At 43.7% G+C, this 15,789-nt stretch overlaps 1 protein-coding gene across 2 annotated transcripts; it reads right to left on the bottom strand.

Annotated features, from left to right (window-relative positions):
* Positions 1-138: 138 nt before the first annotated feature.
* fam171a2b (family with sequence similarity 171 member A2b) lies at positions 139-10,512 on the bottom strand. Of its 2 annotated transcripts, none has more exons than XM_026316402.1 (8): positions 10,270-10,512; positions 7,001-7,228; positions 6,270-6,362; positions 5,942-6,100; positions 5,482-5,661; positions 5,092-5,205; positions 4,147-4,294; positions 139-3,979 (listed from the first exon to the last, which is right to left on the bottom strand). In XM_026316402.1, the coding sequence occupies exons 1-8, from the start codon at positions 10,364-10,366 to the stop codon at positions 2,488-2,490; spliced, it is 2,511 nt and encodes an 836-aa protein (XP_026172187.1). In that variant the 5' UTR covers positions 10,367-10,512; the 3' UTR covers positions 139-2,487. The 2 variants fall into 2 exon arrangements, with proteins under 2 accessions (XP_026172187.1, XP_026172188.1); XM_026316403.1 differs by having other exon boundaries at positions 4,168-4,294.
* Positions 10,513-15,789: the final 5,277 nt, after the last annotated feature.

Genomic DNA, 15,789 nt, shown 5'->3' with positions numbered 1-15,789 from the left:
ATTACAAATGTTAAACTGACTTTCATCTTATCACGTTTATTCTGTACGTGTGGTGAGTTACATATATACACTCAAGCTAAAACACAATTTCATTGCTCAAAGCTTCTTTTTTTAAAAATAAAATCACAGACGGTGACAGACTGTGGGAACAGATTTATTTCTATTTTGTTTCATGTACAGAAAGAATCAATTTACAGTTTACAAACAACTGACCAGGTTTCTGAAGCCAATGATTTACTGCACAGGATGAAGGCCTACAGTTCAGTCCTCCTGACCCTCATACGAATTGTACTTTCAATTTACCGGGTCTTCTCAGGGACTCTTGTGCAATGAGCTGTGAGTGAATACTCTCTGAAACTGTCCAAACACAGGTTCACAAAATCTACTGAGAAAAAACAGATTTCCCATGTAAAACAGAAACAAGCAAGGAAAGCCACAATTGCACAACTCATAATAATATCTGGTCCAGAAAATGTACATATACAGCAGTGGACACAACGGTTCAGCAGGAATCGGTTCATAGCTGAGCTAATCTTCAGACTCTGAGTTACATCACATTTTCAGTTTGTACTGTAGGCTACTGACACAGGCTTATGAACAGCGAGCGAATGGTGGAAACGACCAAGTCAGCATGACTTTTATACAGCCTTCAGGATTTTCACTTCGTGATCAACCTATTACTCTGCAAAAAAACAAAAAACACTAACCTCTTTTCTAAACTGGTGAACTCTAACAAATGTGCTCGATGAAGTTCACAGTTGATGCGTTGTAGGCAGTGGTGATGCTAATACAGCAGGAGCATGTTGGTCAGTATGTTATTGTTGTAAACATTTACGACCGGAAGTGAATTTTTGTTAGAACTGGTTTAAGGGAAAAGTCAGTGTATCTTCATATAACCAAGTTCATTTGGCAACACATTTAAATGCATCAGTGCATCACGTTTTGTGCCAAACAGCCTCATTTCGAAAAAGGTTTCATTAAAAACACCCTATTCTACATGTTACATGCACATCATACTGTATACACATAAAATCTCATATAGTTCATCATACCATTTACAAGTTTGGTGAAAAAGAGGATAGATATAAGAAATGAAGATATCCAAGGATGTAATAGCCACAAGAAAAGTTGTCATTTTTGGCAGGCATGCTCCCCAGAGTGACGTGTGTTGTTGTTACCACAATGCAGTGTGCTTATCGGTGCCTGCCGAGCTTGACAGTGAAGTTTAGGTGACGACTAACTGCATTTGAAAAAGGGACCTGCATGCCTATCACTCGATGCTATGTGAAAGAAGGCACTTACAGGAGAGAAGTGGTACAGGCCCTGTCTACAAACAACCCCTGTAGATCTCAGTAGAATATTAAACAGGCAAGTCTTCAAGTAAACTGATGTTTTTGCTGAACCGTATCTATTTCAGACTTAACCCAGGTTTCTTGGCAATTAGGGGACTGTCCACATCAGGAGCCTGGAGAACTGTGGGGAGGCTTTTGGTGCCTTCTGTTTATTTCATACATTCATATGCATGCAACCTTTTTATACCAAATTGTCTTTCAAATGTCTGGGAATCTATTTACATGACAGAAATTGCAAAGAGATACAGAAAAAATCTCAGCAACAGGAGAAAGGCAGAAATGCTTACTTTTGGCAGAACTGTATATTAGATCACTGTGATAAATCAATGGGATGACATTTGAGAGATGATGCTCAGCATTTCAAATCATTACTATCTGTATAAGTAATTACAACACATGAACGCGGTACAGGAGGAAGAGGAAATCAAGTACATCCCTGAAGGAGCAAAATGCAAGTCGCACATCGGACTTTATGGATTGCATTATCCGTTCACAGGGGCTCAAGAAAACAATCAGTAGAAGTGATAAGTTCCCTACATGTTCAGGCTGTTTTCCTTTAAAGAAAAACTATCGTAGTTATAGTGGAGCACTGTGTAGTAGTTAAGAAAACTCAGGCACGCATCTTCTACCATCAGTGTGAGGCTTTGTGTAGAATATGTCTAGAGAAGAATATCTAATTTACCTAAATACCCATCAATCCCATAAAAAAGTCATCCACTTCACCACATACTTGGTATTAATAATTAATCGGTTTATAAATTATTTAGTAAGTGCTTTATTCTTATATTTTGCTCTATAAAATGGCTATTTCCACAGTCAGTATATGCAATGGCTCAGACGATGGTTCAGTGGTGTATCGGGTCACAGGATTCACGATAAACTACGACAGACCATCTCAGTGGAAACCAACAGGATTAACTAACAGTGAGACTATGAGAGTAATGTGAAAGTGCAAACAGCACCTCACCAAAAACACAAAGGTCAAACAACCACCTGAAGATGGACCAGTGAAGCATGGTTGTGCTTATAGTGATCTCTATCTGTGAAAACATGACTCTTCCTCCATGTTTGAAGTGGAAAGATTCCCCTTTGAAAAGATTGTTAAAAGGTCCAATGTTCACCAAGTCCAAGAAGATCACTTCCTGGGGTGGAAGACCATCAGAGGCCGGTCTTCGATCTTCTGCCAGGGGCTCTTCTTGTTCTCGTCTTTGTCATCGGGATCATCTTCAGGACTGGTCATGGAGTCGCGGCGGTTCTCACTGTTGCTGCTGCGGCTGCTGTTCACACGACTACGACCTCTTCTGGGGATGGTGGATCCTCGGGATGATGGCCCTTCATCCAGGAGAGGGGTGAGGGAATTCTCTTCAGGTGAGACTGGGCGTCCCTCGCTGCTGCTGGGCTCACTGTGGTCAGGGTAGGCCAGCTTGGAGTAACTCTTCCCGCCACTGCTGCTAACACCGTGGGTCTTCCGTCCCCCTGTCCCCCAGCGCTCGTCTTTTCCCTTACGGTTTACTGCTGATTTACGCTCTTGGGCCTCCAGGGGTGGTTCAAGGTTGACATCTCGTGGAGTGCTGCTGGGACCCCCTCCGAACCCACCACCACCGCCTCCGCTGAGGTCATTCCCGACATCTATGTAGGAGTGGCGCACATGAGCATTAGCGCGTCCATCCAGGGAGATGAACCACGCCCGTGGGTGCTGCTTGACGCCCAACTCCAGGAGCTTCTTCTCAGTCAGAGCTTGCAGTTCCCCATTCATCTGAGCCATGGTGGAGTCGTTGAAGAGCACAGGGATGGTCACAGGTCCGCCGGAGGAGTCGGACGCCCAGCTCGGTTCCTCAGAGTCATCACCCTGGGATCCACCTTGCTGCTGCTGCTGTTGGCCTTGTTTCTGGGAGTGGTGGTGATGATGCTGCTGGCCTCCCATTGGTGCACCGTCTTTGTCTTGCTCCTTCTGGTCTTTGCCATCTTTGCCAGAAAACTCAGAAGGCAAACGCATGTAGTGGGCAGGAATGACCAGGGTCGGCACCATGCTCCGATACATGTTCTCCTTCATCTGGTCAATAGAGCTGCAGAAGATGATCTGACCTGGTTGGGTGTTGAGGGAGGTTGGTCTGGTAAGACTATCTGCTGCTGCTGCAGAATATTCTGGAGGTTTGTCGGACTGGCTTGGCACATAGCCTTGGAAGCGAGGTGGGGATGGGGGATCGGAGGCATATCCTCGATTGTCATTTGCATTGTGGTGTCGGTGATATTCAGACTCCTTGCCTTCCATGGGGCTGTAGCTCCGGTTGTAGTCATCGTGCAGCAAAGGGTTATCCAGGTTGTTGGTTTCTGTGGCACGCGTAACCTTCATGGGGAAGCTTTCACCCCTTTGAGAGCCTGAAGCATTTTTTCCCTTTGCATGTCGCAGCATGTGAGTTGGAACATGTTTGGTTAGGTCCTCCCTCGAACTCTGGTAGTCTCGAGATGGGGACAAGTCAGATTTGTCATTAGAAGGACCAGAGTCAACATGGCCTCCACAGATCAGATTTAAGCGTGAAGTGGATGTACCCTGGTCTCTCTTCGCCCCATTAAGATTAGAAGTGTGGGGTTTGCCTTGCTGTCGACGAGGTTTCAAACACTTCCGCCTACAAGGTAAGGAGACACCGAAGGTCAGAAATAAATGAAACACCTTTTACCCGTTTGAGGATTAAATGTAGAGTCTAATCTAATAAAAGCCTAAAATTAAACCCTCCACCACTAAAATCTGCAGTTCTGTCATTTTTACTATTTCGAGAAACCTAGACCCAGAGACCTGTGCCTACGCTCCCCACACCTGCAGTAGTAGAGCAGCACACAGAGCAGGATGAGCACCAACAGGGCCAGCGAGCCCAGAATGGAGAGCAGGAACAGGGTGTGGTAGGTGGTGATGTCCCTCAAGCCTGGGTGGGACAGACCAAATCCTGCAAGACAAACCACGGCAGAAAGACATAAAACTTTACATTCGTATCTCACTGACTGAAAGAAAGGTTCGGGTCAAGCCACTGGTGATGAGCACAAACTGTTTAACCTAATTAGCCCCAAAGACCCTGGTTATACAACAAAGCTGATGTGCTTTAATATCAAGTACCAAGACAATTCATGAGTCCAGGAATGGCTCCATGGACATTCTTCGGTTGGTCCACCATTTGATCCAGACTGAAGAGCTGTCCCAAAATTTTGCAGACATTCATGGTCCCCAGAGGATCATTATAGTGATTGTCTGAGAATTTCACATTTCTGGGGAAATATTTGCACTTTCAAGCAGGACCAGCACAGATTTGGCTCCTATTGGCTTTTGATTAGCATCACTATGATGTTGACACATTTATTTTTGGGAGTAAATGTAATTAAATTGACTGATGTGACATTTATGACATTATTCTTTAATGTAATTAAGTCTAGCACATTAAACAACAGTCTCACAAACAAAAACAAATAAATAAACTGATGCATTTCCCAAATGTCCATTGGTTTTGTGTTTTAACTTCAGCCAAGGAGAAAGAATCAACGTTTTCTTTTTAAAACACAGCAACTTTCTGAGATGCACCAAATGTAAACATGCTGTTATGGGCGTCTCTCCAGCACCTCCTGGGCTTCAGTACCAAGAAGAACACTGGATTTCTGTTTTCTCCCAACAGACAAACATGAACATTGCTGGCACTGCAGCAACACTGAGGGTGAACATCAGCAGAGAGGAGGACGAGATGAGTTACAGCACCTGAAGACGAAGGGAACGCAGCCAACCAGTATCCCATCTGAGGAACCACGATGTTCCACACAAACTGGTTACCGTCTTTTTTGATGTAGCCCGTCCCGTTCCTCACCCACAATCCTGGAGAGATGGAAATGCTGATCTTTACTGGAACATTTTCTTTTCATTCTTCTCTACATGTAATCTTGTTAATACTGTAAAGCCATGGTTACACATTTTCTTCATTTAACACTTTTATTTTTAATATTTCAAATACACTTTCCTGATCATATAAGAACTTTCAGTGGAGTAGTTGATTAAGTGGCTTTAGTACTTTTACTTTTGCTTCTACACAACCTCATGTCCGTTCTGGAGCCCAGCTGTTTAACAGCATCATGATTTCTGCGTTCTCCTTACCCGTCTTGGGCTGATACAGCCAAGCAGGTACGCTCGTGGCCATTCTGTTGCGGGTGTCGGACGGCAGCGGCACAGAGATGTGGATCGGGTCTGAAACCTGGATTGTGCTGCCATCTTTGTCAAAGAGCTGAATGCTGACCACTGCCAGAGCTGTCAAGTCCGTCCATCCTGTTTCTGCCCCTGAACAGAAAAACGCCACCGAGCTCAGCAACACATCTTTTACACATTAGTCCGTGCACGATGGGAATATTAATATCATAGAAAACTGTAAAGACCAGTCAAGTTTTTCTTCACCAAACTGGGAAAACCATTTTTATGTGTTTCTCTTTGTGCCCGGGAGGAACATCCCTACACTGCTGAACAAACACAGAAGTTCACTGCGACCTAAAAAATGATTTTATGTCTTAACATTAAGATTTTAGGTAACTAGACAAAGGTTTAGTAGATGATCCTCAGCAACCTGAGCTGTTGGTCTCTTGGCCCAGAAGAAACGGGAAACCACCGATCTCGTACTGACTCCTGGCTGTGGTCAGTGCAGCCGACAGCGCCGTGTAGTTGGAGCTGGACGGCAGCTGGAGGGACTTCCTCTGGAGCTGCACCAGCGGCTGGTTACGAGCTCCTAAAAAAGAAACAACCACTTTATACAGTCTACCTATCAGATAAGAGGATGTTTTATAAACCGTCCTTGAGGTAAGCTGGTTATCTATCAGAAATAAGAATAAGTGAGCGTGGATGATGTGTCCGTGTTTTTACAAAGACAGCCTGAGGAATGTGGTTATTTTCATTACCTGGTGACCCAGACAGCACCTGCAGGACGTCGTCATACAGAATCAGAGTTCCTGGCCTCTGAACGAGGAGGTAGAGGCTGACAGATGCATACACTAAAACACAGACAATAAAATTTTAACTTCCAGGTGAAACAACAACAGTGAGTGCAAAGTTTAAATCAAGAATATATTAGAGTATAACAACATTTTCTGTTTCAGTTTGTCATAAGGCCTGAAAACACCTGTAGTTTCTGCCTTTGTTGTGCAGACTAATTCCTAATATTATTTAATTCATAGAAATGATGGATAGATGTCAGATCGTGGAAATGTGAATTAACAAATTCTAACTAATCAATTCATTCAAGTTTTAAGACGATAAATGTCCGACTGACTCGCAGCAGTGAGTGATGCTGCAGGCCTGATCAGGATTAAAGAGCCTCCTGCAGCTCAATAATCCGCTCTGGGAATAATCCCACTTTTGGATTATAGGTGTAAAACATGTCCTGACAGCCTGCGATCATAAACAACATCTAAAGATGTCTTTTAGGTGAAATCTAAGGTCTAGGACATTTTGCTTTTTTGAGAAAACCAGAACTATTTGAAGAAAACTTTAAAACATCCTGAGATTGTGCTCATAACATATAGAGCACATCTTTTCTACGGTTTCTAATCAAATTTATGGAAATGTTTTGAACTGCCGTAATGTGAGAGGACAGAAACATGAGGGTGAGAATGCTCCTCATGTGGCTTACAGGGGATGCGACTGGAGTGCCAGGGCACAGAGTTGGTGACGTAGTCCCGTTTGGAGGCCGTAATGATGACCCATGTTCCTGCGCGGTACAGGAAGTTGACTTTCAGGACGCCGTCGCTGCCGGCTCTGTCGGACGCCAAGAGGGTCTGATTGCCGTGGACTTCCACCTGAGCGTCCGCCAGCGGTGACAGGTCGCTGTTGTCGAACACCTGGATTTTTATTTGCACCTCTGTAAGGACACAGAGAGAGGAAACCATCAGTCATCAGTCTAATGACAGAAATGAAGGAAAATCTTTTTTAGTTTTAAACAAAAATACCTCAGAGGAAATTATTTGTCTCACTTGTATTTTGGACATAGTCATCATGCTCATGAGTTGTGAATCTACACTAACATCCCATAACCTGGAGGTTTTGGCTGATGTAACCAGGAATGGGGCCCTATATATTTTTACATTATGGCAAACTGACACCATTAAAACAATGCTGAATTAGCTACTAGCACTTCCTGTCTGCAGCGCACCCATGGGTGCACAGATAACCATCGCTGGTTCCCTTTGACATTGAAGAAAACTTAAGAACCTGTTTATTTTTAAGCAGCGTCTGTTATAAAGAACATCTTTTCTATAATTTTAGATGTTTTGATGTGCATGAAGGACATCAGAGGTAACGACATCCCCAGGAAGTGTGTTTCACTAACAACAACATCCACCTGTGCCTTTCACATCCAACATCAAATTTCCAGCAGAGATGATGAGGATGTTGGTACCCATCATTAATCCCTTGGTCCTGCCATTTTGAGCCCCAGAACATTTTGATTCTCGTCTTGCTTCAGCGTGACCAAGCATGGATGTGGGTCACGGCAGGATGTTTCCATGGATACACGCTGACTCTTTAAAAAGTGGCGTGTTTTGCTTCTTCACTCGTCCCAGCACCCTGAGCAAACACGTCCATGACCAAGTTTTTCACCTCACGGCACTAATGGCTGCGTTCATATAACAAGCACCATGTATGTGTGTGTGTGTGTGTGTGTGTGTGTGTGTGTGTGTGTGGCCATTGTGCCTGTGTAAATGCAGTCAGCCATTATAATTGGTCCAATAAAGGCTCCCTTGTGCTGGTGTGGGGAGAGGATTTCCTCAATCTGGGCTCCGCTCTTAAAAACACTGTGGCTTGAAGCGGCTCCACTGACAGAAACACTGAGAGTCACAGTGTCACAGAGAGAGTCTGGGAAACTTTCAGTCCCTCACAGTCATTCAGCAGAGATTTCCTCCTCAATCATCCTTATTACCTCAAGTTATAGAGTCAAAGGAACAAACTGGTGGGAATGTCGTCATTTTGCTGTTTCTTCTTTAAGTGTGATCAATAAATGTTTCCTGTTACATATATGCCTCTGTATTTTAGTTTCTATACTTTCATTATGGATTAAATCTTTGAGAAAGAGTGAGAAATGACCTAGAAGTAAAAGAAACTGCTTCAAATGCGTCGTTTTCTCAGATCAAACTCCAGCCCTTAAATAATCAATGATAAAAATAACTGCAGATCGAACTTTCTGTCTTGTGTCATCAGTTAAACAACAGTTTCAGCCTCCGTCACGTTCAGCTGCCGTGCAAACTTAGCAGGTTTCTTCTAATTGCTTCACGATGTGCTGCAGATCAGGAGACGTGCTGAGCTGTACCAACACACATCTGAGGTATCAGTTCATTTGCAGCTTCACCCAGGCAGCAGCCAACAAGCTAAACCCATGAAGATTAAAATACATTAAGATCCAACAGACAAAAAGGACAAAAATCTCAGTTCAGAGGTTTAAAAACTGCTATAAAACAAAGAGTGGAAGGAGAATTCAGCTCATACCACAATATACGAATGCTTCACAACAAGTCACAGTAAATTTTACTACAGTAAAACACAGAGGTATAAGAAAAATGCACCTTAAATATTACATGTTGCAGGTTGGAACGGGTGGAGGAAAGTGTCAGGTGTGATGTGTGACAAAAGAGTGTCAGCAAGAATGAAAGGAAATGTGGACAAGACAGTGGTGAGACCAGCAATGTTGTCTGGTTTAGAGACAGTGGCACTGAGACAAAGACAGGAGGCAGAGCTGGAGGTAGCAGAGCTGAAGATGTTGAGGTTCTCTCTGGGAGTGACGAGGATGGATAGGATCAGGAATGAGGACATCAGAGGGACGGCTCATGTTAGATGGTTTGGAGAAAAAGCCAGGGAAGCCAGATTGAGATGGTTTGGACATGTTCAGAGGAGGGACAGTGAATACATTGGTAAAAGGATGCTGAGGTTAGAGCTGCCAGGAAGGAGGCCTAGAGGAAGACCAAAGAGGAGGTTCTTGGATGTAGTGAAGGAGGACATGAGGATAGTTGGTGTGGGTGAGGAGGATACAGAGGATAGGGTTAAATGGAGGCAGATGATTGGCTGTGGAGACCCCTGAAGGGAGCAGCCCAAAGGAGAAGAAGAAGAAGATAAATGGATGCATACATGTGTAAAAAGCCCAAAGTAAAAGTGTATTATTATGTGTTATACCTCATTTCAATCTCTTATATGTAACTTTGAATATTTATTATTATTAATATGACTCAATGCAGCAAATTTAAAGTATTTTCGATGCATCGTGTTGTAGTTTTTAAAATATATATACATTATGTTTTGTAGGTAAATGCAGCAGTGCAGCACAACTGTGGCGGAGGCTAAAACAAAAACTCTGCTCTGTGTCCATCCATGCATCTCAAAATAGCTGCAGTCATGCAGGATGTGAAGTAATTACATCATGTCATCATCAAAAACATAAACACTGGATCTTTTCCTGGACTCATCACTGGTCTGACCAACGTGTGTTGGGGCCTTTTGAACGCACCAGCGTGTGTGTTCATTAATCAGTGAGTGACACATTTATTTACAGGACCTCAGCCCGTCCAGTTCATCACAGAGCAAAAAAAAAAAAAAAAAAAGCATGAAGGCCTGGGTGTATTGAAGGCCCAGTACAGTCTGCGCTCACATTGTACAGTATTTGAGCACAATCACCCCTGAAACAGCCGCGGCCTTGTCTGTGAGACACCACCTCAGGGATATTAACGAACCTTTAGCTGCAAAACGACCTTTTCCAGCGGACACGACTAAAAATCTGCCTCTAAACGGACTCGCCTTAGACACAACACGAGAGCAGACCACATCGCTGCAGGGATCGACGCTTTGTCGACAAAAGCCATAAAAACGCAACCACTCCCATCTCCTCATTGTGCTGCATCCCCCGTACGGCGAGCTTACCAAATGCTCCCTGATCTGGAAGAGATTTGGCCAGCGCCCCCCAAACCGCGCAGATCCACACGCAGAGGAGCAAGCGAGAGATGTAGTTGGCTGGCATCCTTGCAACTACATCTCTAGTCCCAGCTCTGCGGCCATGTATCCATATTTCTCCCAGCAGTTTGTGAGCGCTCAGTGCGCAGACATTGCTCGGACGCCAGGCTGTGAATGGTGCTGAGATGCTGCCGTCTCGTCTGTGCGGGCTTCGCCTTGTTTTTATTGTCTGAGGCGGAGAGAAAAGTGCGCAACGTTTCCCTCTGCCGAGCTGCGGAGGAACAGCCGCTCAGCTGCGCTCCGTGCGCCCTGGAGCCCGCACAGCAACACGCGTCTTGGCTCCACACTGAGCTGATGAAGAATTTACAAACAGGCCTATAGACGTTACACATTGACTCAATACTATATGGACCTGAATGTCAAAAGTAAAAGCACCAGAATATTTGCTTGTCTTTATAGATTTTGGATGATTATTGATGATGCATTGACACAAAGAAAAACAATCATTAGACTTTTATAAGCAACTGAAGAAATGAAGAGACGTGTGCAAGCAGGTTGGAACAGGTGGAGGAAAGTGTCAGGTGTGATGTGTTACAAAAGAGTGTCAGCAAGAATGAAAGGAAAGGTGGACAAGACAGTGGTGAGACCAGCAATGTTGTCTGGTTTAGAGACAGTGGCACTGAGAAAAAGACAGGAGGCAGAGCTGGAGGTAGCAGAGCTGAAGATGTTGAGGTTCTCTCTGGGAGGGACGAGGATGGATAGGATCAGGAATGAGGACATCAGAGGGACAGCTCATGTTAGATGTTTTGGAGAAAAAGCCAGGGAAGCCAGATTGAGATGGTTTGGACATGTTCAGAGGAGGGACAGTGAATACATTGGTAAAAGGATGCTGAGGTTAGAGCTGCCAGGAAGGAGGCCTAGAGGAAGACCAAAGAGGAGGTTCTTGGATGTAGTGAAGGAGGACATGAGGAGAGTTGGTGTGGGTGAGGAGGATACAGAGGATAGGGTTAAATGGAGGCAGATGATTGGCTGTGGAGACCCCTGAAGGGAGCAGCCCAGAGGAGAAGAAGAAGAAGCTGTGACATATTTAACATATATTATACTAATACTATTAACAGCCTGAGTCTATTTTATTTCCTATTTTAGAAATGGCTAAACCTGAAAGTGTTTTCTGAAGTTTAAATGTGGGTTTAAAAATCATACAGACCTTTTCATTTATTGATGATTTCTGTGCTTCACATTGGCTCCACTGATATTTTGAACATTTAACAGGTAAAAGGGTGGATGACGTGTTACCCTGGGCTCAACCAATTAAATCCAGAACAGGTTTGTTTATGCTGCGAGTAGTTTGTGTTTTCGAGGCTGCAGCTCAGTTTTAAGTTTCCACAAGACTCCAGACAGATTTTCCCATCGATCCAGGTTTTTCTCTTCCTGTTTTCTGCTCGACAACAGCAGCTGCACTTACATTTATCACTTTATTATTGAATTCAGTCTTCAGTTTTTCAGAGTGAATCCACAGCTGGTGTAAAACTAAATGAAAAACAAACAAAAACATGATCTGGTATTATTTTAAACCGCCTGTTTATCACTTGGTTAGTGTCATTATAATTAATCATCATGACAGAATTGATTTTGTCATCGTTTGTGTTTCTGTGCACGCATGAAAATAAAAACAGCTAAATCAGAAAATGACTCCAAAGCTGTTTTACACCAAATAAGTTAAATATATGCACTACCCATGAATAAATATGTAGATTTTGATATTGATATACACAGAATTTATTTACCCAGAAAGTAATTTGCAGATAAAGGAACGTCCAGTGTCCTCGCCTCTGTATGAGGATCTTTATCTCTGGATGAATTAGGCCCCAGAGGAGTCAAACTTCCTGTTTTGTTTCCAATAAACCGAAACCCTGATGGTTTTATTTGTCATTTGGGATCAGAGCTGTGTAAAAATAACTTAAATAACCTCAGATACAGTGAAAGATACTAAAAGCTGTTTAATTTAACCACATTTTACAGAAGAAACGCTCCATGTTCTGAAACTGTTCATATAAGCGTCACATGAGGAAAGTACAAAGCTGGTAAAACAATAAGTTATTTTTATTTACGCAGCCCGAGATCACTAATTTGCCTCAAAGGGATTTACCATCTGTACAACATAAGAGTCTCTGCAAAAAAAATCTTTAACAGAAAGATGAACAGGCATGGACAGACGTGACAAATGTGGCGTTTACAGAGGAAATCGAAATAGGAACAATTAGAATAAAGAGAAACAAGACGTCCACCAGCATGTGGATCAGGACCAGCTTGGATATAAGAGACGGCCCCCCCTTCCTCGGCCCCTTCACGTGACTCTTATTACTTCATTTCACGCTCATCTGATGTTCCAGATGCCGAGCAACAAACGGCAGAAAAATGACACGTGTTAAAGAAAAAGACTGGAAACAATATGGAGAAAAGGTTTAAATAATATAACTCATATAAACGGAACATGTAGAACTCTTTCAAAGCAGATTGCTGCTGTTTATTCACTCTGAGAAATGAAACATCACAGAGACTTATCTGCAGGATCTGGCGCTCGGAGCACACAACGGTCTCCTTTCAGACTCCTTTCAGGCCAGTCTGAGGCCAAATGTTTGAATCGTGATTTGGTCATGAGGACGAGTGCACGGGATCAGCCGTGACGAGATCCTGAGGAGGAAACAAACTCAAATGATCAAAGTGAGGAGATAAGGAAGAAGAAATAACTACGCAGCAAATAAAGTTATACCGCATCAGTTCAACAGCAAATGTTCTGTTGATTCCTGTTCCTTTGAATATTAGAGGGTCTCAGATCATCTGGTTCTTACTCATGGATGGATCAGTAAATGGGTCTGGGCACTGGCCCAGGGGCCCAAGATGTCAGGAGGTCATGAGACAGGGGGCCTGTTAACCTTCCTGTAGGAAGTCAGTCAAATGACAACAAAATGAGATACATACAAATCAATACAAATTGACTAAGAAGAAAATACAGACTGCAGAGATGTAAACGAGTAACAGGCGACACAAAACAGACATAAAACAACAACAAGCAAACACAAACTGACCAAGTCATGTGGTTGCTCAATCCGTGAGTCTGGATCCGAGGAGAGCAGGGGACGTGGGGGGCCCAGGGGCCCCTTGTCTCCTAATCCGCCCATGCTGTAACAGCAAATGAACAGCTATGGTGTAGAACATGACGTCTTCTTCTAGGTTACACATGCAGGTTCAAGCTACATCATCCATGTGCGTGTTTTTGCATCTCCAGATAAAGTGGAGGCGCCGTCATGTCTGCATCACGTTTATGGTATTTGGAGGGGGGGCAGCAAACCAAACCCCAGGTCCTAGATGTCTGAGTGGACATGGATTTACCGTCTGTCTGTTCTGGAGCAGCCTTTGCTGTCAAAACAGAAATTAATGAGCTTATTAAGGGAGATCCAGGACTGCGGGACCTCAGGAGCAGATGGTGGGGGCAGGACAGGGCTGCACTTGTCTTGTATTTTTTCCTGTTTTCCACAGAGTGAGTAAATTTCAGAGGCGGCGTAGACACAGCTGAAGCCTCCGGGCGCCGGTGTGCTGTGGCTGCTCCACCAGCAAGGGGCAGAGGAGAGCTGGAGAAGGCGTTTCCTGCTGTCAGTGACCTTTGTGATAGAGACAGATGAGTCCGCATCACCGCCGACTGCACTGTGAGATTAATGCAACCTGTCGTCATCTGAAAACAAAGTCCAGCACTGCACCGTCAACACCTGTAGTCGTCATGTGAGCTGGTTATCACGCTGTCTGCTGAAAGCTGTGCAGGGCAGCAGGATGAGCGCCGTGCTTTGAATGTCAGACCCCTGACAGTGTGTTTTCCACTGAGGCCACGTCTGCTGTGCAAGGCCTGGGTGGAAGGTGAAAGGAAAAACTCCCACTCACAAACGCAATTAAAACTGTCTACTTTCATTTTAACTGCTCCGTGAGTCTACACGTCGCTGTACTTATCAGTGTGGTAATAAATTCTCCTAATTAGCTGCTTTTTCAATTACTTTCCTACTGCATTTCAATCAATTTCCTATTCCCTGCTAATCAATTCCTATTAAAATGCAGCTTTTATTAAACATCTGGGAATCAGGCTCAAGAATACTCGAAGGACCAACTGGGTCGTAAAAAAGGCTTTGTTAAAAAGACAAATTTATCTCATGAGTCAGAGTGAAAGGTGGGAACCTTTCAGAGCAGCTCTCAAGTAATCACATGAAGTGATCACATGTGGACTTGAGAAGGACCAGCTAATCAGGATTTATTAAACTACCCCTGCTGCACGTCCATTCCTTAATAAAAGCCCTCACATTCATTTTTATAAAAGGTGTTATTTTCCAATGCCCCGTTTCACCAGATTATTTACGAGAGATCGGCCAAAAATAAACATTAACGGGGATGAAATCAGAAACAAAAACTGGAAATTTAAAGGAAAACAGGAGCAGAAAGGTCAGCAAATCAGCTCTGAACACATGGACCAATGGATCAGCTTTAATAGGTTCAAATGGAGACTGAACTTTCTCTAAGTCAAGAAGTCAGTTACTGAAATGCATCTATGCTGTGTGCTCTGCAGTCTGTTGTTTTTTAGCCCCAAACGATGCTAACTATGTTAGCCTGAACAACCGAACACATAACACTACAAACATGCTACATATCTATAGGACACCTATAAATCCATCAGATCTACTGTGTGTTGCCTAAACCCAGATTCATCAGTTTCTTATTTAGCTCCAGCTTCTGTTGCAGCTATTTGAGGATGTGGTGAATATTACAGAGCCAGTTACACAGAGAGTTGGAGAAATGCAAGATAAAGCCTTTGTGGCTCAGGCGTCAGCGTTGTTGAGCAGAAGTAGGTCTTCCTCTCATGTTTCTCTCTCTGTTCTCTCGGTTTCTCGACAATGCGTGTGTTTGTTTTCATAGTATTTAAATTCATAGGGATGTAAATTAACATCATGGCTTCCATCTGATGTGGCCCCCATGGAAATAAAGCCCCTGACAATGAAAAGTACATATGGGCAGTTATTTTGCTGCTGACGGTATGACAACAGATGAATTTCTAACTTCGGCACATGCACGTAATCGCTGCTTTTCGGCACATTTTTCACCACTAATGGCTTCCTTAGCAGAAAACCTGTCCACATGACATTTATGCATGATAACAACCCCAGTGTGCACACGTGATAATTAATACGTGCACGCTTTTCACATCTCCTTGAGTCTCTCAGTGCGGTGCCTGCTGGAGGACTTTTATTTTTAGCTCCTTGGTCTTTGATTAATGTGAATATGACTCTCTAGTTGACCTTCACACCTGCCGCAGCTCTGCCAAGTCCCTGGGAACACGACCGCTTCAATAAAGGCTCGCCACTGGAAACGCTGACCGGACATAATCGATTCCCCAGGAAGTGGGGAAGAGGGGTCCCTTTCTCTTCCGCAGCTTTTTGATACTTGAAGTTT

The sequence above is a fragment of the Mastacembelus armatus genome, chromosome 19 (assembly GCF_900324485.2).
Source record: "Mastacembelus armatus chromosome 19, fMasArm1.2, whole genome shotgun sequence".
NCBI classification, from domain to species: domain Eukaryota; kingdom Metazoa; phylum Chordata; class Actinopteri; order Synbranchiformes; family Mastacembelidae; genus Mastacembelus; species Mastacembelus armatus.
This window is presented reverse-complemented; position numbering and strand designations above follow the sequence as displayed.

Excerpts from the sequence above, each read along its gene's own strand:
- fam171a2b (XM_026316402.1), bottom strand. The coding sequence starts at position 10,366 with ATGCCAGCCAACTACATCTCTCGCTTGCTCCTCTGCGTGTGGATCTGC. Across the intron at positions 7,229-10,269 it reads TCCAGATCAGGGAGCATTTG|AGGTGCAAATAAAAATCCAG; the intron begins GTAAGCTCGCCG and ends GTGTCCTTACAG. Across the intron at positions 4,295-5,091 it reads TGCGTTCCCTTCGTCTTCAG|GATTTGGTCTGTCCCACCCA; the intron begins GTGCTGTAACTC and ends TTTGTCTTGCAG.